At 34.5% G+C, this 23868-nt stretch overlaps 1 protein-coding gene across 1 annotated transcript; it reads left to right on the top strand.

The window, feature by feature from the left end:
* The first annotated feature begins 939 nt into the window (after positions 1 to 939).
* Positions 940 to 2970, top strand: LOC143918955 (uncharacterized). The gene is made up of 2 exons (XM_077441086.1): positions 940 to 2159; positions 2214 to 2970. The coding sequence occupies exon 1, from the start codon at positions 1378 to 1380 to the stop codon at positions 1714 to 1716; it is 339 nt and encodes a 112-aa protein (XP_077297212.1). The 5' UTR covers positions 940 to 1377; the 3' UTR covers positions 1717 to 2159; positions 2214 to 2970.
* The last annotated feature ends 20898 nt before the right edge of the window (positions 2971 to 23868 follow it).

Genomic DNA, 23868 nt, shown 5'->3' with positions numbered 1-23868 from the left:
TTTCTCAGAATCGGTACGGGAAGACCCATTGTCTTGGAAATACATATCCGAATACGTGACTATACAACAGGTAAACAGATTAGGCGTCCTGAGAGATCTACCCTTTATAAGGCGGTACGTAGGCGATATAAGTCATTCTGGACGGAGCAGTGACAGTGTGTGTAACTCCTTAATCATCAATAAATGCTGTGAAACGACTGTTGGCTTTTGACTTGGATCCTCCACCCACCCGTACGCAACACTGGTCGTCAGAAGTGGGATCCAAGATGGGCCGTGGAACAAAGTCACCAGCGAAGGAAGAGAAGCTACAGCGAAGCCATCCTCGGGAGCTGTAGGAGAGAGTTCGAGCCATGGAGACACGAAATAAAAAAATGCAGTTTTCACTGCAACACACAGAATCGGTCATCACATATTCGGTTGTCGAATTGCAGTTATCACTGCAACTCGACTTTGACATTATCGGCGGTGGCCGCCGAGAATTCATCGGGATGACGGAAGGAGGTTACGAAACGGGAGGTTTCGTACAAGTGCTGCCGGGAGAGGACAACTTGGGGCGCTGTCAAGGGCAACATCGAGGAGCAGCATCCGGCAATTGCAGAGTCATCCAAAGGGCGACCGGGGCGAGTGCAGTTCGCCAGTCTACTTACGCCGCAAGTAGCAAGAATTAGCGGCTGTAGGTGACGACGATCCACGGGAAAGCATCGTCGTCAGAAGAGGAGCGGAGATCGACTACAACTGAGAGATGTCGATTACAAGCCACTATTCCCTTCAACTGTTTGTTGACGGCAGATGTCAACAAACTGGAAAAAAATCTAATTGGAAACTAGTCGAGTCTAATTGGAAACTAGTTAACCACCTGTTACGTCACAGGTGTCGTCTCGCATAGAGTCGGAAAGTAAACGGATTGAAATGGAATTCAATCGGAACCATGCAACGGCAGAGAGGCACATTTATCAGATTGGATAAATGTTGGTTGGTCAGTCGGCGGAGTCAATCAAGTCACTTTTGGGAGGATAGAGGCACCGCTTCAGAGGGAATGGCAACGGAAGCACGTTCTGGGTGGAACGTTGGTCTGCAGCAGGATGCTGGGCCACATGACCGGAAGACGGAGCCACCGCAACAAATTTGGACGTTGGGGAAACGAGCGACTTGGATCAACCACGTGAGGGCATTTGAAACCGAAGAAACGCCAGATCGCGACTTCAACGAGAGAGAGCGGAACAATTGATATACGTCAACATCGAAAAAAAATCTAGTTGGAAACTAGTGGAAACACGAGTACCTGAAAAAATACATGGACAGTTGCAGCAGTGTTTAGATCATCTCGCAGATGTAACGGGAAAATACATCAGAAAGAAATGGATTTCAGTTGGGTCAATGGAACGGAAAAGAAGCACATTCAACAGAGTGGCAGACTGTTGGGTGCACATTTACCAAGGTCAATGGAACGGAGAAGAAACACAACCAGCAGAGTGGCAGACTGAGGTGTGCACATTTTCCAGGGTCAAGGGAACGGAAAAGAAGCACCACCAACAGAGTGGCAGACTGAGGGGTGCACATTTTCCAGGGTCAACCGTCACTTTTGTGAGGATGGTGACGATTCTTGTGGGACATGGCTTTGGAGCACGTTCTGGGTTGAACGTTGGTCTGCAGCAGGATGCTGGGCCACATGACATAGGAACACTGGGCCACCGTAGCAAATTTGGACGATGGTGACACGAGAGACATGGACCAAGTCACTTTTGTGAGGATGGGAGCGATTCTTGTGGGACATGGCTTTGGAGCACGTTCTGGGTTGAACGTTGGTCTGCAGCAGGATGCTGGGCCACATGACAGGAATACGGGGCTGCCATAGCAAATTTGGACTTTGGTGATGGACCAAACACGTGAGAAATTTTGGCCCGAAGAGCTAACAGATAATGATTTCCAAATGTAAAACATCGGATGACTAATTTTAGGGGATTGGAAAGTTTACTGTAATTGTTTCCATTGTAAAGGTGACGTAAAGTGAATTGTAACGAAAGTTTAATGTAATTGTTTCCATTGTAAAGGTGACGTAAATTGAAGTGTAACGAAAGTTTAATGTAATTGTTTCCATTGTAAAGGTGTCGTTAATTGAAGGGTAACGAAAGTTTAATGTAATTGTTTCCATTGTAAAGGTGTCGTTAATTGAAGGGTAACGAAAGTTTAACGTAATTGTTTCCATTGTAAAGGTGACGTAAAGTGAAGTGTAATGAAAGTTTTATGTAATTGTTTCCATTGTAAAGGTGTCGTAAATTGAAGTTTAACGAAAGTTTAATGTAATTGTTTACATTGTAAAGGTGTCGTAAATTGAAATTTAACGAAGGTTTAATGTAATTGTTTCAATTGTAAAGGTGACGTTAATCTAACTGTAACAGAATTAGAATTGTAAAGGTAACGGTAGTAGAATTTAAATGTCATTGTTTCCATTGTAGCTGTAAAGATAACGGCTGTAATTGTAAATGTAACTGTGACTGATATCGGAGATAAATGTAACTACTGTAGATTTATCAGTTATGATTTGTTGGTCAATCGGGACGATTTGACCTAAGAGGGAGGCAATGTTACGTACGCCGTGGATTGAGCGAGTTGTACTTAGACCAACGGATATCTGTTATCGGTTAACTAAATGCATGCACTTACTTCCAAAGATTATATCTGGACTCTAAGTGCATTTAGGCTAAACAATGACCGTTATTAGTTATTTCTCAGAATCGGTACGGGAAGACCCATTGTCTTGGAAATACATATCCGAATACGTGACTATACAACAGGTAAACAGATTAGGCGTCCTGAGAGATCTACCCTTTATAAGGCGGTACGTAGGCGATATAAGTCATTCTGGACGGAGCAGTGACAGTGTGTGTAACTCCTTAATCATCAATAAATGCTGTGAAACGACTGTTGGCTTTTGACTTGGATCCTCCACCCACCCCTACGCAACAATATGTATTTCAATGACTGTAGTTATGTAGGAGGATTATTTGTAAACATGATTTAATTTTTATAATTATTTTAACCAGCAGCATAGCTTGGTCGTTAAGCTTCTGCTTAGCGTAGAGAGGCGCCGGGTTCGATCCCATGAGCTGTCCTCGATTGAAAATAATTTTTATGAGTATATCTGTAGTGTTGCTGGTCATACCTGGATATTTGTGACTCCAGGTCGATCGTTTCCTATCAGAGTTTGCTAATTTTCTCCGATTTCATTGTTGAAACGGTTCCCGATTAAAAATTGGATACAAATCCTTCCTACCTACTATGTCACCACTATTTGAGTATGATTAACGTACAATAAAATTTATGTCCAATTCATAGATGTCTCGTTAATTTGCGAGTTTTCAGTGTCTCGTAATTGAACGACTTGTAATAAAAATGCTGGATTGTTTGTAATTGGCCAGGAAGGCGCATTGGGGTTTACCTGTAAGGCCTTCCTGGTATAAAATGTAATAAAATAAACAATCAAATAAAATAAGGTTTTTACTAGCTTAAATTCGCCAATCGGTCTGACAAAATTCTTACATTCTTCCGATCGCTTTGAAACTTTTGCCATTTTGAGAGGTTTAGCCGCCTATAGAGATTTCAATTGCCTGCGTTAATTCTGTGGTGAAATATAATTGTAATGAACACGTGTAAGTATCCTAAACTTTTGGAGACGGTAACAGCTAACACTTTTCCACTGACCGATTTGTAAATTAAAAGTAAAAAATAGACAATCTATCTGATGGATTTAGTTTTGACTCATGAAACTAAGTCATGTTACTATTTTCTCAATGCTTATACATACATATGTAACTTCATGTAAGTTTTTCATACAATATAATTTATTAATTATACATATATATATAGTTGGTTCCATTATGCAAAATTGAATTATATTAACTAATAGCACCTACATATGTGTCTGGTATTAAAATCATCACACGTACGCCCAAAGCCCTCTGAATATATAATTGTTGTGTCTCCAGATGTCTTCGATTGACGTTTGATAGGCAATTAGCTTATGAAATGTGTTTGATTTAGCATATGATTTTCAATTACATGGCTTTCATGTAGTCTCATTGAATTGTTACCGGGTTTATCGGGAGTGATTCAAGGAAATACTTTGAATGGTGAATGTTGAAAAAAATATCGTCTACATGTCAAATTTGTTGGTCGTAAATTGAAAACTGTGTATATGTATAAGACAAACAAAGATTTAACAAATATTCACCTTTAATGGTAGGTTTTAGTTGTGAAATATTATAATGTGTTTTGAAGTCGCATTTTTAAGATTAAAATAGCAAAATTTTTCTATAAATTTTCGATTTATATTATATGATATGTACATATTTATTTTTATTAATTACATATGTACCATGACAAGATTACCCTTGTAAATAAGCACTATTATTCTTGTATATAAGCACTAACAATGTTTTAAAACATAACAGTACATAGAATACAATAGAGACGTATATCAACAATATTTTTGATGCAAAGCAAATTTGTGAGAAATACATATATTTTTATTTTATTTTATTTTATATATACAAATACAAATACATACATATATACAAATATACCAGGAAGGCTTAACAGGTAAACCCCAAATGCGCCTTCCTGGTCCACATAATTATTACATACATAGATACATGTAAATCTAAACAATATCTGACATATATCGTCAGGTATTACAAATATCGTATTATTACGATAAATAACGATGAATAACTTTCATGTAACAATACGAATTTTATATTCGATAAACAACCACAGAGACATCAATGGTGAGCAATATGGCGAAACCTAAGATATAACAATAACTTAAGGTTCGCAACAGAAAATTGGGAAGGAAACGCCAATTTTACAGGAATCGTTTCAATGAAAATCAGAAAAATTGGCAAATCGATAAATAACGATGAATAACTTTCATGTAACAATACGAATTTTATATTCGATAAACAACCACAGAGACATCAATGGTGAGCAATATGGCGAAACCTAAGATATAACAATAACTTAAGGTTCGCAACAGAAAATTGGGAAGGAAACGCCAATTTTACAGGAATCGTTTCAATGAAAATCAGAAAAATTGGCAAATCGATAAATAACGATGAATAACTTTCATGTAACAATACGAATTTTATATTCGATAAACAACCACAGAGACATCAATGGTGAGCAATATGGCGAAACCTAAGATATAACAATAACTTAAGGTTCGCAACAGAAAATTGGGAAGGAAACGCCAATTTTACAGGAATCGTTTCAATGAAAATCAGAAAAATTGGCAAATTCTGATAAGAAACGATCGACCTTGACAAACCAAGGTCTGGCCAATAGCGAGACTTAGCGGGAATCGAACTCGTAACATCAAGTACGAGATAATTCAACATTCACCACTAGACCACGCTACTGGTTATGGTTATATATTACATATGTAGGTAGCATATCTTTATTCAGATTCAACAAATTCGAAATGATAACAAGTCAAATTTGCGGGAAACTGAGGGAATACGGACTTATTGGACCCGTTACAACAATTGAGCTAGAAAAATCGGAAAATTAGTAACTACAAGATCTTGCCAGTAGCGTATTTGGCAGGGATTTGAACCCATGACCTTTCTAATAGTATGCAATATCTCTACTAGTGCACTAAGCTGTGGTCTACATACATATGTACGTATATTTATATATATTTTTTCCATCGTTATTCTTAAGCATTTTTCATACATATTTAATATTATATGTAAAGGTTATATTTAAAAAGAATCTGTGTGTTGGTCGTTGAATTGATGACAGCTGTGCAGAAGTTGTTTATTTAATCAAACTTCAAAAATATGGGGCACGAGAAAGTATTTCGTAGCGGTGATACTGAAAATGCGTGTGTGTGTATAAGGTTTGGTGAAAATGAAATCGCAAAAGTTGGTTCTTGTGTTCGGTGTTTGATGAAAAATCTTTTTATCCTCTTCCATTCCCATATATCGTGAAATATGATAGAGAAAGCATTCTGATTTGAAACAAGCTGATGTATATCGAACCTTTCCGTGGAAACTTTCCAGTTTAAAATCACTTTTGTGACATTTTATATTTATTTTTACACACAAAATAGATTTTTATTCTCGTTCATTTATTTTGATGTAAGTCAGTTTTTCTTCTCGTTTTAAGTGGAAATTTTTTCTGAATTCTAAAAACAGAGTCTCGTTTTTATATTCTTAAAACAACACAGAACGTGAAAAGAATTCTGCAGAATTTGTCCAAATCTAATAATGCCATTTCTCCGACCTTCGACATTCTGTGAAGTCTCGAAATATACCTACGTAATGTCAAAACTTTTCAGCGAAGCTGTCTAAAGCACTAAGTTATAATTGCACACGTGATCAAATTCCATTTAATTTTCTCAGACGGTAAATAAGCATTTTAATATTCAGAAAATTTCTCTTGATTAAAAGACGACAAATACCTACGTACATATTACATTTTCCATATTCAGGTATCCAACCTCAAAATAATACAAAATAAATCCCTAAAAATAATTTATAATACACCCATATATACTAACTTGAAAAAACTGCATGCCATAAATAATACTCCGTTTGTTACAGACAATAATAACAAAATAACCAGTAGATTCTATGACAGAATCACTAATAACCATACTAACACACTTGTGAAGAGTCTCGGTGATTACAACAAAAAGTCTATACCCTTCAGGTATAAACACAGATTACATAAACACAATCTGCTTTAGGTCATCGATTTTAGAGAGTCTTTAATTAATATTATGTATTATGAGCATTTATAAGTATTGTAAATAGGTTTTTGAGCTATTTTTCCTATTATGCTATACATTAACATTAGAATAATATAATACTATGATTACTAACCAAATTAAATTAAATTGTAAAATAGAAAATGATCAGTAGATCAGTAGCTATTAAAATATATATAAGATGTATTGTGAACATAATTTCGTAATAATAAAAAGCATTTGAAAATCAAAAAAAATATTCACGTAAAATATGTATGTCAAATGCGAGTGTATTCCGTTGACAATTTCATATTTCTTGTATGGTTTTGCGATTATGTGTACGTTATGTATGTATGGATATGTATGTTTGTGGTATTGTAAAAATTTTCCGGGAAATTTTTCAGCATGAAAATTGTCCGCACGTCGTTTAATGTTAGAAGGATTTTAGCCCGAGGCTTCAGTCCACCTGCACCGGTTATTTATCGGATGGATTAGATGCTTCGAACCTATTTTTAGATGCGTTATTAATTAATTAGTGTTGATTTTTATGCGAATTATATAACAACATGTATCAAGTTAATATTTTGAGATTTTTAATTTGTCTGAAACGTTTAAATTCCGGGAATCTGAAACTGAAGTTATTTTATATGTAAAAATAATTTGTGTTTTTTGAATGGTTATATATTGAGATAATAATAATAACTGAATGAAGTTGTATTAAAAGCAAGCTTATTTACCGTATACTTAGGGTGACCATATTTTTGAGGATTCAAAACGGGATGCTCTGCAAAAAGATTGTCCCCTATACAAAGAAATGTGTCGCACGTCCAAAATTTTTATAATTTTTCACTCAAATAGCCAATAGTACTGTAAAGGCATTATATATTTTTTAGAATGTAAATTTTTGAGTTTGCGATTTAAAATTGAAACAAAATGAATAAAAATTATACGTTACATATGTATTTGATTTTTCTATTCAAACGTTTAAAATTTAAAAGTAAAATTAGTCCAAACTTTAAAAGAAGAAAATGAAACAAGATAAAGTTTTTTTTTTATAATTTAATATTGTATTTTACGGCTATTTAAAAGTAATTAGGATGAAAATAATAGCATAAGGGGATTTTTTTTCAAAAACATGTAAAATGAACGATGAAATACGAGTATTTACAAAATATTTAAATGTTGCTTTTAAATGAATAATTATTATTTTTGGAAATCAATTTGATTTGGAAAAATAAGGACAGAACGTGACAAATTTAATATAAAAAACGACGGGACGACCGCAAAGCACGTAAAAAACAGGATTGTCCCAGCCAAAACGAGTCATATAGTCACCCTACGAATGTATACTGCACTCTGTAGATCTTGCAAAAATATTGAAATTATTGACGCGAATAAACAATTGCAAAACGCATTCAATATTTTGTATAAACCTTTCACTATCACTTATTTTTAAAATGATTCGATTAAATTATTTAAAAATGAAAATCTTTCAAATAAATTTTGACAAGGAATTTAAGTGAGCTCTACCTATGTATGTTCATATGTATACAATAAAAATTGTATTTAATTCATGATTAAATTGTACAAAATAAGCTATTGAATGTAGCTGTTACAGTATTTTACAAACGACTTAAGTTGAATTTGTGAATATGCAAGAATATTTTATTTTACATAGATATATACCAGGAAGGTTTGGCAGGAAGACCTCAATGCGCTTTCCTGAACAATTAATTACAAACAATGCAGCATTTTTATTATTACATAAATCACTGTATTTCCAGAAGCTGAAGAACACGAAATAACAATTAGTTAATTAAATAATTACAGAATTTATCCATTGAGACATCTTTGGATTTAGATTTTATACATAATTTTTACAAATTATATACACAATAAATACAGAAGATTTGTGACAACAGGAAAGATGATTTTTTTCCAATTTTGATCGTTTTGAACTGTTTCAACAATGATCAGATAAAATTGGCAAACTCTGGCAAACTAATTAACCCTTTGACTGCTACAACAACGATAAATCGTTGTTTTGAAATCGGCGAAGATTGCTACGACGATCGTTGTTGACGTCATTAATTGTCGTATTTCAATACTTTCTTTGAGCCACCAGCGCATCAGTGGCACGAAACATTTTTTTTATATACGTATTTATATTTATTTTTCAATCAAGCTTTATAAATATTTATCAATTTTTTAAATAAAAGCTCTTCAATTTCGGGTTCATCATCAAAGTAAATTTCGGGTTCGTTGTCAATGTCATATAAGGAGTTATTACTTGGGAATTGATTATTGTCGATAAATTCATTTTCAGAATCAGTAGAGCTGCTGATTTGTCGAGTTCCTCGGCGAGGAGCTATTATTTCGCTTTCATCACTTTCACTGTCCGATATCATTTTGCAGAGTTAAAATAAATGGCAAAAAACAATAGAAATCCGCTTTCAATTATATAGGTCACGAGACGTCACGAATTCATGCAATCAATCAAATGCAACTGAAATGCATACAAAATGTTTATGATACATGTTGAAAAATTATTTGATTATTAGAAACTTCGCATCCTTGTGTGTCTCGCTCACACGTACACAATTAAAACCAAGAAAGAAAGAGAGAGAGACCGCTACCTGTTTCGAATATATCGCATGTTGTAAGGATACATCGATATCTAAAAATAGATTATTGAAAAGAATAAAGCCTCGGAAAACAATCGTCAAAACTTATTTAGTGTATATATGTAGGTATCTCTTTCGCACGCACGCATGTAAAAGCAAGACAGAAAGAGAGAGCACTAGTCCACGACTGCTTCTTAAAAATGTATATAAAGTATTATAAAAATTACGAGTGTTCGGCGAAGTAAGTATGTAAAAAAAAATATTATATTTATTTTTTTTCAAAATAATTACAAATGTTAGCATTTTTCGCTTGGACATTGAAAAACCTCGTAGCAGCCAAAGGGTTAAGATGTATTTTTTTTAAATTAGCTTGATAGCTAAGATATATATATAAATAAATAAATAAATAAACTCTGATCGATTTCGATCGAGTCACAAATACCCCCAAATCTAACCAGCAGTATGGCGGATCGAACCCACTGATTACTTGGTGCGTACCATTAAGCCATACTGCTGGCTGAATACGACGTTTAATATTTGTTTTTAGGTAAAGAAGGAAACACTTCAAATCAAGATACATATATGCTATTCAGATGTTTGCATAAACGTATTGCTAGAAAATATTCCGCACTAAAAACAGTTGATATTTTCCGGAAAAATTCGCCTAAAGCCGACTGCGACCGTTTACCTTTTATAGATTTTCAAAAAGTGTTCAAAACTGAAATCTAATTTAAAATTAATATAATAAGCGACGATTACGAGACACGAGCCGCATCTGTGTACTGGGATAGACTTAAAGAAAGTTAATAATGCAAGCGAGCCAAAATGTAAAGGTACCCAGAGTGCCTACGGAGCTGTGCCGGAAATTTGTCGGTTATTGAAATTCCGGTTGAGGCAGATGTGCTCACCTTTAATGGAAAGCAGGACACATCCTGTGTACATCACGGAGAATTCCTACGTTGGATGGGGTTGTATATTCAAATATTGTTTCGTGTCGAACTCGGGCCACTGCATCGGGCATACTACGATTTATTCGGTAGATACGTTTGATTTCGACTAACCATAAGTTAGACTTGTCGTGTAGTTGTATGATCAAATACGTATCTGATATCTGGAATATTTTTATTACAAGCTTTCTATAAGCTTCACTCTGTTATGTAGTTCAGTGACATTCCTGCCGGTTTTGTGACGGCGCTAGTTACCTTATATGTGTATGTATGTACATATGTAAGTTATGTAGTCGTGGCGCAGTTTATTGATAAGTTAGTTCCTTAAAAGTTTTTTGTGGGTTCAAATTTAGATCAAAATCCAAAAAAAAAGTTTGATTTTATTATTGGTGGTAGCAATATTTGGATGTTTCTAAAGGGTCTACCTCACGGGCCGAAATGTGAAATTACCGAAAACGCAAATATCGGAAGGCAAAGATCGAAAATCGAAAGATCAAAAAAAAGGGTACTTGGTAAATGGTACATACTCACGTACATACATACTCACTTAATTTGCGCGAGCAGGATACAACAGGAACAAGAGGAACAGGCTTTTCCTCCCGTATTCTGCGCGCGCACATTAATACGGGAGGAAAAGCCTGTTCCTCTTGTTCCTGTTGTATCCTGCTCGCGCAAATTAAGTGAGTATGTCCGTTTACCATGCATCCTTTTTTTTTGATCTTTCGACTTAAGGTCTTTCGATTTTTAATCTTTGCCTTCCGATATTTGCGTTTTCGGTAATTTCACATTCCGGCCCGTCACGGAAACCGGTTTCTGAAAACATAAATCGTCTGTCAAAGATTGCTAGGTTTATTGAGATGGATGAAAAAATCTAACTCAACCATCAAAATCACAATCTATGTATTTCCACTTTACATTCTTGGATTTTGATTTTAAATGATTTTTATTATTACTAAATTTTCTTCATAATACATCTTATATATGTATATATTTTAATAGCTACTGATAATTTTCTATTTAACAATTTTAATTTAATTTTGTTAGTAATCATAGTATTATATTATTCTAATGTTAATGTACAGCATAATAGGAAATAGAGCTCGAAAACCTATTTACAATTCTTATAAATGCTCATAATATATATAATACATAATTTTAATTAAGAGGGCTGGACAGCAGCGCCTTGTCCATATAAACGTACTATACTTCTCCCTTCCTCAATTATGGCACTAGAGAAATTATTTTTTAATATGCTATGGATATCTACCATTGGGGTGCATCTATCGTTTTATTTTTTTGATTAATTATTTTTTATATGAGCTAGGAGCCGCCAAACATCTATAAAATCGCCTCTTTTTTACACCCACGAAACGAGTCCAGCGTGCTTATTTAACGGTCGATTTAAAAAAAAATTCGCCGATAGATGCACAGAAAGAATCTTTCTCAAACCGATGATGAAATTTTTTCAAAAATTGGTCCAGTTTTGGAGGAGAAAATAGGAGAATATGAAACTTCGATGTTGTCAATTAAAAATACGTTTTATCTGGTCGAAGCGCAACTGTCGCATTCACTCAATATATATATATATATATATTGATATATATTGTCGCATTCACTCAATATATACATACACTCAATATATATATCGAAGAAAGGAACGGTAACAAAATTAAGGTTTCGGGTGTACAGCCCTCTTAAGGACTCTTTAAAGTCGATGATCTAAAGCAGATTGTGTTTAGGTAATCTGTGTTTATACCTGAAGGGTATAGACATTTTGTCGTAATAGTGTGTTAGTATGGTTATTAGTGATTCTGTCATAGAATCTATGTACTGGTTAGTTTGATAGTAATGTCTGTAACTGACGGAATATTATTTATGCCATGCAGTTTTTTCAAGTTAGTATATTTGAGTGTGTTATAAATTATTTTTAGGTATTTATTTTGTATTATCTTGGAAAGGTTAGTATTCGAGACGTTATTCCATACAGATGAAGGATTTACATTTTTGAGCTTCTGAAGACAAACGGCAAACCATAAGAGATACAATTCTTTCCCAAGACAGCTTCACTCATTATGCATATGTAAATAGTACAAATGTTTGACATTTGGTGGAGCCTGCTACGCATGGAATAAAGTAATAGGTATTGTTTATATTATGCATTGTCTTCCGTATTAGCGATGCGTTATTGTTTTCCCGGGCGACGCCGGTTATATCCGCCGGTATTACATATTCTGAAGGCGTATAAGATTTTAAGCAATAGCGAATAAATCATGCATTAGGGAGGAGTTAACTTCTTCTGCGTTGTAAATCCTTCGAGATTTGTTCGCTGTAACCGAGCCAAAGTTGTCTCGATCGGTGCATGCGGAAATTCAAAAATGGTAAACAGGATTTTGTGTGGGTGCTATTTTCAGAAGTATTTTTTGCGAAAAATTTGACTTTGTGTTTGTATGTGTGTGTGTGTGTGTGTGTGCTGAAGGGGTTCAGGCAGAGGCGTTCAGATTTTAGGAGAAATTTCCGCATAGGAACTGGCAATTTTGCGCATATTTGATTCGTTTATGGAAAAAATCCACGTATGAAAAGATTCAGCTCACGTGTATATTCGAAACGGTTCAATAAAAGTGCGTGCAAAAAAAAAAACCGCACACCGTTGAGAAGTGGCGTCAAAAATAAACGTACGCACACATGTGTATATAAAAAATACGTGAGGTGTCTATTTATAAATTTACCTATCATTTTTACAATGTTAATTTTTTTTTATTTTAATACTATAAACTAGTGTACAGCATTATAAACTAGTAAACAGCAGTAAGAAAAGAGTAAACAGCAGTAAGAATTGTACATTTGATATTTAATACTATAAACTAGTAAACAGCAGTAAGAAAAATATTTTTTAGAACATTCTACATATTTTTTATTTTTTTATTTATTTTATTGTTACAAATCAATATACACTCGCCATTACATATTTGCTCCAATGCGACGGGTGTACGTTAACGAAATACAGAATACATAAACAATCATAAATCAGAAATACAGTAATACATACATATACAATTAGAATATATAGCATATAACAATTAATCAGAAATAATAATCATAGAGACATCTATGGATTATTTTTAGATTTTTTTTGTATACAATTTTTATACATATAATAAATACGAAATTATAGAGATATCTATAGATTTCAGATTACTGTGTATAATTATTACAAATTATACACGGGCAGATTTTTGTGACAACAGGATTAGATCTAATACCAATTTTCAGGAACCGTTTCAGCAATGATCAGATAAAATTGGCAAACTCTGATAGAGAAACGATCGATTTGGAGTCACAAAACCCCCAAATCTAACCAGCAGATGGCGAGGACTCGAACCTTTGACCTCAGTGGTGCTAAATATATACGCTACCACTTAGTCAAACTGCTGGCACATTATGGACACATTCATATGTTCCGTAATGTGCTATATATGTAACGAAACAGCAGTAACCAACACGATCTATAAATGTTACCTATGTATATACAGCGGTATATGTCACCAAAACGTATCATGCAAAACCGGTTTTTTTTGGAAACTGTAATCCAATTGAAAAGACTAGTGGTTAGCATATAATGCTTTGAACAAAGTGGTCATGGGTTCAAATCCCACTGGTTTTTGCTGGCCAGACCTTGGATTTGTGACTCCAGGTCGATCGTTTTCTATCACAGTTTATCAATTAGTGTGATTTTTCATTGAAACGGTTCCAACAAATTGGCAACCTTGTTCATTTTCTCGCAAAATATCGAGTTTTCAGCAATCTCGATTTCACTGAACTGTATAAAATGCTACAAATATTCAAATTTGAGCATAAATGTCTCTGTGGATTTTAATTGATACGTATTTAATGAATTCGCTGAATTGTTTAAAATGCCGCAAATTTACAAATTGTCGATCGTTTCCTACCAGAGTTTGCTAATTTATCTGGTTTTCATTGATACGGTCCTAAAACATTGGCAACCTTACAGATTTTCTCGCAATTGTCGAGTTTTCAGCAATCTCGAATTTCACTGAATTGTATAAAATGTTGTACATTTATAAATTTGACCATAAATGTCTGTGTGAATGTTAATTGATATGCTTTTTACTTTATGTAATACTAATAATAATCGTATCAAATGTACAATATTTCTGGTCAGGAAGGCGAATTGAGGGTTACTTGTTAGGCCTTCCTGGAATAAATTAAAAAAAATAAAGTATTCACGCATGACGCGTGACGTCATAGTGGCATGTGTACGCGTACTAATGAAAGTGATGCAATGCGCATATGAATATTTTCGGAAACGTCATATTGTGACAATATCGACTCGATGATATGAAACAAGCAATATTGGGTCGTATTGTCGCGCCCTGTAATGTATATGTTAGTCGATTTTGCCTTGCACTCGTCTAAAACAAGTATGAATGTAACGAAAACGAGCGATGCCGTATAGTATTTATTTATTTATTTACATACATATTTTTACATACATATATAAAAATATACCAGGAAGACTTAACAGGTAAACCCCAAATGCGCCTTCCTGGTCCACATAATTATTACATAGATACATGTAAATCTAAACAATATCTGACATCTATCGTCCGATATTACAAATATAGTATTAATACGATAAATAACGATGAATAACTTTCATGTAACAATACGAATTTTATATTCGATAAACAACCACAGAGACATCTATGGTGAGCAATATGGCGAAACCTAAGATATGACAATAACTACAGGTTCGCAACAGAAAATTGGGAAGGAAATGCCAATTTTTACAGGAATCGTTTCAATGAAAATCAGAAAAATTGGCAAATTCTGATAAGAAACGATCGACCTTGACAAATCAAGGTCTGGCCAATAGCGCGACTTAGCGGGAATCGAATACCGCGCCGATATGGCCGTGCAGGATAAAATGCCCATTTCATTCTTTTATCGAACGTTACTCCTAAATATTTTATTATGTACTAGTGAATAGCCCGATGAAACATCATCGCATGGGTATAAAATTATTATGTATATACTTGTATAAACCTAAAAAAAAATCCGGAACCGGAACCGTTATTTTCGTAGACTCTCATAGATAGTTTTCAATTCTTTATTTGTAATAATTTTCAATTCTTAAAGTTAAAGTTAACAAAATGTAAAATTTTCCGATTATACACAAACGGTCATTGACCTCGTAACGTTGAATATTATTATTACATATAACAAATTAAGTACATATTCATATGATGTGTATTTACAACACATTTCCTGGGCGAGGATATGGCGTGTGACGCGGGCCCGTGAGCACATCGCGTTTGGAATCAGAGGTCCGAGGTTCGATTCCCAGCGCCTGCCAGTAAATAAAATCAATTTTTTTCGAATATAAATAATTTAAAAATATAAATAATTTCAATTTCAATTTAATTAAAAATATATATTTAATTGTTTTATATGAAAAGAAAAAAAATGGTTCAAAACCTCGCTAAATAAAATTATTATAATTACACACACACACAGATTACCGTCTTTATATATACATATGATGATATTTTTTTTCGTCTTATAAGGTCTTAGGAATTGATTCCAATCGCCTTTATGCCGGAAAATTGAAATATTTTAGTAAAGCCTCTTTATTTTGTCGACGGATCAAACGTTTCCAATTCATGACATAATATTGAAGTGCTTTACGTATTCCGGATAAAAATAAATAAATAAAAAAAGGGGAGCGCTCAGCGTTTGTGAACAATGTAAGAGGGGGAGGGAAATAATGATTAATGACTGGTTGAAAACTGGATCCTTATATCTTTCGGTTTATTTCTCGATTTTCACGAAACGTGCATCGCGCATACATACATACATATGAAGACAAATGTGTTCAACGATAAATTGAGATATATCGAAATGTTCAAAAACACAATGCTCACCGATACGTCTTTTTTTTTAAGCCGAGAGACATTTGTACGTAAGCGCGTGCAGTTAAAATGTTTTATTTTGTACACACACAATGTCCGAGTGTTTCCTATATAGTAATAATTTACGTTTATTTTTCACGTGTTTTATAAAACCCCGGTCGAAGTTTTGCACTCGCCGATTTATTTTTTTTTCACCCGGGACAAGAATGAACTAGTAAAAAAGGGGTGTAAATAGGGTTTGATACGGTTTTCGGGACTTATGGCGATGATAAACCGTGTTTGTATGAAGGGAGAAGTTACATTTGCGAATTGGAAATGTATTAAACGGTCTCGAACGGCATCTAGTGTATATATGTATTATAATATTATTATATATAAATTTACGCGTCGGTGATTTTAACTCAAACCGACCCGCAGCTTCACCGTAAATCCGGTTCTGCGGTTCAAAAGGAATTTCGAACATCTCTTCACTGGTGTAATCTCGTCGGGTTATACATATGTATGTATGTATGTATGAATGTAGATTGTGTGAAGACATTTTCATATTTGACTCTGGGAAATGTCGAAGAAAAATATTGCGATTGCGTGAATTCCGCGGATCAGATATGCCGATTTAAATTGTTCACTATATGTATTTTGCGGAAATTTGAGTTTGTGTTTAAATTTGTATAAATGTTTAAAACCAAATGTAAGATATAAATTCGAAGTGTTCTGGTTTTAATTTATTGGCTTGGGTACATATATTTATGCCCAGCGGAAAAAACACACAACATAATGTATTTTTACTGAATTTTTATTTTTTTATTTGGAGAATATCATTTTTTTAACAATCTTAAAATAAAACTCTCACGTTTAAATATCTTTGAAAAAAAATATTTTTTAATACTTTTTGTGTTCATAAAATATACTGTAAAACATTTAGTTCTTGAAAAATCTGTCTCTTTTCCATATACATATGTACTAATTTTCAATTTATTGTGTATATAATTAAGTAATAATGAAAAGCATTTAAAAATCAAAAATCAACTTTAAATAAAATGGATAAATACGTTCCATGAAAAATGGGGTTTTTCTTTAGTTTTTCATCGCTTCTGTTTTTCATCCAGTATTGATCATTAGCTGACTTGTATTCTTCAAATGGACTGCGCGAAAAGTCATAGAAGATGAATTTATAGAAGTTGCTAAGCCGCTTTGAGTATAAAATCGTGTAAAAAAAGTTTGCATGAATTGAGGGACGTATCTATACATAATTCCCGTAGGTTTGAACGAGTAAGGCGACGCCTTGGGGCGGCACGTTTTAAGGAGCGGCAAACCGAAGAAGAAAAATGTACAAAAAGCAATTGAAATTATTATATTCCGTTTATATTTTAATACAAATAATTTCTCATACAATAATGTGATATAGAAAATAGTAGAAAGCTTGTAAAAAAAGGTTTTCAACGAAGTTGTTAAAACTCATATAAGCATTATTGAATAATAAAATGTAATCGACGTAGAGTTACGTGTTCAAGGTCTGGCCAGCAGCACCTATCCATAGATTGAACCCGTGACTACGTACTAGAAAGCATTACACACTGACCACTGATATATGCTGCTGGTTCACATATATAAATTTGTATGTACATATGTATGTGATCCCCGTAAATATATAAAGTGGAGACATTAAACAAACGTAGACGCAATGAATCATAAAATAAAGTTTGACGAAAAAATAAAAGGAGATTATGTGAGTTTTTGTAGGTGTTTTACTCGAGTGCGTACAAAAATATCATCAAAATATTACTTGTACGTATGTACGTACGCTTTTACATTGAAATAAAAGATATGGGGATGTTGTAGTTATGTTTTATATTTTTCCGGAAAAAAGCAGTTAATTTTTCGGTCATCCGGTGTGTTTTGGTGCTTATTTCCGGGCAGTTGCCTCCAACGAAGGCTTGTCACGCCACACCCAAGGCAGATACGTCAAGTGCTTAGACGGGTCTAACCAATGTTCTCCATAAGCCACCTATTTCCGGTTTATATGTATACGTTTGAGTGTTTTGGTTGCTGTTTAGAGTTTTGAATAATTCATCGCGAATGCAGTTAATTTACTGGAAAATATAACAGGTCATATTGTAGCTGATGATGTGCAAGTTATGAGTGATATTTTATCTAGGGAATTACAGTATTTAAGTGATTGGTTATGTGAGAACAAACTGAAAGTGAACTTAAGTAAGACTAAGATGATGTGGATGAATAATAAAAGAGTTGTGAGTGATGTGATTATGGATGGGAGAGTGGTAGAAGTAGTAGATAATATTAAGTATTTAGGCATTTATTTGGATTGTGAATTATGTTTTAAGGTGCTTGCAGATTATATTGTTAAAAAAATGGCAAAAAAAGTTGGTGTACTTTGTAGGTTAAGGAATTTATTAAGTATAAAAAGTAAAATATTGATATATAATTGTATTGTACGGCCTCATACTGTATACTGTGCTACAGTGCTCAATCTATTTAGTTGTTTGTGTATTGATAAACTGCAGAAAGTGCAGAATAGAACAATGCGTGCAATTTTGAATGTGAGGAAATGTAAGAAGTATGTTAGATGAATTGAAATGGTTGGACATTAGAAATAGTCTTAAAGTAAGCACTTTAAAGTTTATATATAAGCTAGATAAGAATCTATTACCCAAATATTTTAATAATCATATAGTTAGGAATAGAGATATACATAATTATAAAACGAGAAATAGGAATAAATTGATTATAGGTAGAGTTAAGAAAGCTAAAACTGCAGGAGGTGTTTTTCACAGAGGTGTTCAAATGTTTAATTTATTTTATTTATTTTATTGTCACAAATCAATACACACTCGCTATTACAGATTTGCTCCAATGCGACGGGTGTACGTTAATGAAATACATAAACAATCAGAAATCAGAAATACAGTAATACATACATATACAATCAGAATATATAGAATATAACAATTAATCAGAAATAATAATCATAGTGACATCTATGGATTTCAGATTACTGTGTATAATTAATACAAATTATACACAGGCAGATTTTTGTGACAATAGTATTAGATTTTTTAATACCAATTTTCAGGAACCGTTTCAGCAATGATCAGATAAAATTGGCAAACTCTGATAGAGAAACGATCGATTTGGAGTCACAAAACCCCCAAATCTAACCAGCAGTGGCGAGGACACGAACCTATGACCTCAGTGATGCTAAATATATACGCTATCACTAAGCCAAACTGCTGGCTGCAAACTAATGCCCTTCCTGAAGGCATTCGAAGTTCTAATAACATTGATGCTTTCTTGAAGGGTGTTAATGGATACCTTTGTGGAAGATGATTTATAGTTTTTTGTTATTTTGTGTTATATGTATTAGCAGTTTGCTAAATAAATATTTACAATATCCTACGAAGCTTGCATGATTTAGACATGATCTACAATATTTTATTTTATTTATTACTAACAATTCAAAACGTTACAAATACAATTATATTCATACAAAACTGTAACGTACGCAGCCGGTTAAGTGTAATCGGAATTATCCAGCGGCTTTATTCAGTGCATTTGAGGGCAACAATGGAGACCCTCGGATTAGAAGAGCATGAGACGGTGCGTGTTTGAGACTGTGGGACCGTACGTGACGAAATAATAGGTAAACAAACGTGTCGAGGAAGATGCATTGAGTGACCTGCCCTTTATAAGCTGGTACTTAGGCCATATCAAATCATTCTGGAAGGACCACTGGTGTGTAAATCTCCTTAATCACCTAATAAATGCTGTGAAGCGACTTTGGCCTTTCATTTGGATCCTCCACCCACCCCTACACAACAATACCATAGAAAAATCTATGGACAAATTCGGTATACAGTACATTTTTGCGAGAAATACGTACATTTTTACAGTATGTACGTACATAGGTGGGTGGCGTATTTTACAATAATCGACAAATTCGAAATGCTAGAAACTCAAATTTGTGAGAAACGGAGATAGGTTGCCAATTTTGTGGAACCGTTTCTATAATGAAATCAGATAAATTGAAAAATTCTGAAAGGAAACGATCGACCTGAAGTAACATATTCAAGGTCTGGCCAGCAACCCTGGGCCAGGAATTGATCCCCTGATCCTTCAGTTGAAAGCATTATATGATAAACTATGTTGAGCTATGAGCTTGTTTATTTTTATATATACGGTACTGAGCTACATATGTTGCTGGTCAATCTTTATATATGTATTTATATAAAAATTAATACCTATATGTCAGCTATCAAAATCTACAGTTTTCAATTAAGAATCGCTAAATTTGATGTAGACTATATCATGCTGACTTCAAAGTTCAATTTTTGAAGGAAATTTTTAGATATTTTACCAAATTCAGATATTTGTGACGGCGGGTAGGATGATTTTTGCCAATTTAATGGAGGAACCGTTTCAAAAAGGAAATCAGATACAATGGCAAACTTTGATAAGAAACGATTGACTTGGCGTCACAAATATTCAAGTTTAAACAGCAGTATTATAGTTTAGCACGGGATCGAACCCAGTAATCTCTCGGTGCTAAACATTAACGCAACATCCAAGCCATACTGTTTGGCAAGTGGACAAGGATGCTATTAAATATAGTAAGGAAAGTCTTGATTGAATAATTTGATAGGTTTTAGTGTACTCAAAGATGTATGGAACCCTGTATGCTTGGCATAATGAGGAGAGATAGAGAATGAAATTTATGAGTGAGAAGAATGACAAGGGTGGTTGATATAATGGAATGAGTAAATATGTAGATTGAAATGGCTATGGGTGGAGCACGTAGTTAGAAGAACGGACAATAGATGGACGAAAGAAGTGCTCGAATGGTACTGGAGATAATGTAAACGGGTGCAATGAAGGTCACAGGGGAGATGGTTCGGTGGAATTAGAGTAATATGTGGGATGAGATGGATGAGAGTTGCCAAAAACAGACACGAATGGAGAGGAAGCAGTGGATGGCAAATGGCTGTAAATGATGTAGATTTTATCAATGTTTAGCTATAGTAAACTTAATATTGCGTCAAACGCAATCGAATGCATTTTGGTTAAGAATTGCTATATATGGTATATTCCTAAACTAGTTTCTGTGATTTTTCTCATTAATAATCTTATTTCATATTATATCACAACATTATAAAATTAATTATAAAATTTTCGTTGAAAACAGTAAATTTTTCAAAATCTCGTATCAGGCTATATATTATGTTCGAAATACAAAAGGTTGGATAATTTTTTTCATAATGTGACGAATTAAATGGTGTGCCTCTCTCGTTTTCGTTTTTATTCAAGTTGTTGACATTTTTCATTAATTTGTTTGCTCGAATGATTTTTGCGAGAAGGAAAACGTGAATAGCTAATTTTTTGTTTATTCGACTAGATTTTTTTTTTCAATTAACCTTTTCGTTTCGAATTCAATGGCGTATTGTTTTGGGCTCCAAATTTATGGAAAACATCAGACGGCTTATTAAAAATCAAACAAAGGGCCTGATCCGACCGAATCTGATTATTACACCTTCGTTTTTTGTTTTTCACTTCGGTTTTCAGAGGGAAAAACTCCTCGATATGTATATTGTAAATACTTTTTGAATGTTATAATAAGAAAATAATGTTTTCCTGGTGTTTATTATATTATAATATATTATATTTTCTTCAAAAGAAAATTTTTATTTTTTCAATAATACTATTCTGTATGGATTTGTAGTTCGGTTCGAAGAACCATGTTGAGGAGTGATTGAAATATGTCTCTTCCTTCTTTGTAATACTTAATTATTTAACGATACTGTAGCGTATGCTAAAAGGAGCCGCCGTTATAATTAGTTTTCGAGGATTATCTCCAGGCTAAGTGCAAGTAGGCTAAACAATGACCACCGAATTGGCTTAGTAACGCCACCCGATACTTTCTCAGAAGTGACAGCGATAGCGTGGGACTGAGTGTCGTGGGAATACATATCCGGGTATATGCCTAAACAATAGGGAAGTAACCGGGCGTCGAAGATTCCCTGAGTGACCTGTCCTTTATAAGGAGATACTAAGACCATATCAAGGCATTCTGGACGGAGCACTGCCAGTGCGTGTATCTCCTGAATCACCAATAAATGCTGTGACACTTAGATCCTCCACCCACCCCTACGCAACAATATGGATACTTTCTCAGAAGTGACAGCGATAGCGTGGGACTGAGTGTCGCGGGAATGCATATCCGAGTATATGCCTAAACAATAGGGAAGTAACCGGACGTCGAAGATTCCCTAAGCGACCTGTCCTTTATAAGGAGGTACTAAGACCATATCAAGGCATTCTGGACGGAGCACTGCCAGTGCGTGTATCTCCTGAATCACCAATAAACGCTGTGAAACTTGGATCCTCCACCCACCCTACGCAACAATATGGATACTTTCTCAGAACTGACAGCGATAGCGTGGGACTGAGTGTCGTGGGAATACATATCCGGGTATATGCCTAAACAATAGGGAAGTAACCGGACGTCGAAGATTCCCTGAGCGACCTGTACTTTATAAGGAGGTACTTAGACCATATCAAGGCATTCTGGACGGAGCACTGCCAGTGCGTGTATCTCCTGAATCACCAATAAATGCTGTGACACTTGGATCCTCCACCCACCCCTACGCAACAATATGTATAACTTTCCTAAATTGCCCAACGAGGTGAACTGCCGACGACTCTATGCTTTCTTGGTGATTCGAGCTGCACGTCAAGAGGTCTGCTTCTTAACAGCGAATAAGCGTGTCTTCATGGATGCGTCTATGAAGAGCACCTTTATTTGTCGAGATGTGTGTTTGAGGACCACCTTCGCGTGTCTGATCAAATGTTCGTGAGCAATTGCCCTCATTGAGCATTGCAACGAGTGGTGGAGGAACGTATGTCATAACAGATGTAAATATAAGTCTTTCCAATTACTGTGACATTTTTCACAACTAAATAAATAAAATAAATTAGATTTGTAAGCATTTTTCATTTTTTCTAGAACAAATTATTGCTGAGTTTGCCTTTCAAGGAAAAGCTTTGTTGATTTTTTCGGTTGTTATTAATATTTATATATTCAATTGAAGTTGGCCTACAAAACTCTAGGCTATGACGAACGAGCGCACTGCACTAGTTTTATTAATACCCGAGTTGCCAAATTGGCCGGTATTTATCAACATTGCAAAATTGTGTACTTTCGCATTTCGTGGCAGTGAACGATGGCCGGGGTTCTATCGTTCGAATATGTAAATTGGAATTTCGCCGCGTATTCGCTCCTGCTTAATTATCCTAGAATAAGGCGATTATTTTCGCTCGCTTAGGTTTGGCAATCTCAGTCTTTGCGGTCGGTTTTTGAATTTTTTCCTCTTCTTTTCCCCTTTTTTGGACCCCTTTGGCGAGACAAATGGTCCAGGATACTGGGCGGAGCTATGTAAATTCTCTCGACCGCGCGGTGACACATAATTGCCGTTTTCCTCGCTTTTCCGGGCCTTAATATCTGAAATCTATACGGAGGGCGTTATATTTTCGCCGAGTTTTCAAAACGACTATATCTGATCTATTTTGTATGCTTTTTTTAATATCGCGTAATATGTATTAGAAAT

The sequence above is a fragment of the Arctopsyche grandis genome, chromosome 1 (assembly GCF_051622035.1).
Source record: "Arctopsyche grandis isolate Sample6627 chromosome 1, ASM5162203v2, whole genome shotgun sequence".
NCBI lineage: Eukaryota > Metazoa > Arthropoda > Insecta > Trichoptera > Hydropsychidae > Arctopsyche > Arctopsyche grandis.
The sequence above is the reverse complement of the archived record's forward strand: the minus strand, read 5'-3'. Positions and strand labels throughout refer to the sequence as shown.

What these genes read in the sequence shown, in the direction of transcription:
- LOC143918955 (XM_077441086.1), top strand. Translation starts at nt 1,378, where the DNA reads ATGGAACGGAAAAGAAGCACATTCAACAGAGTGGCAGACTGTTGGGTG.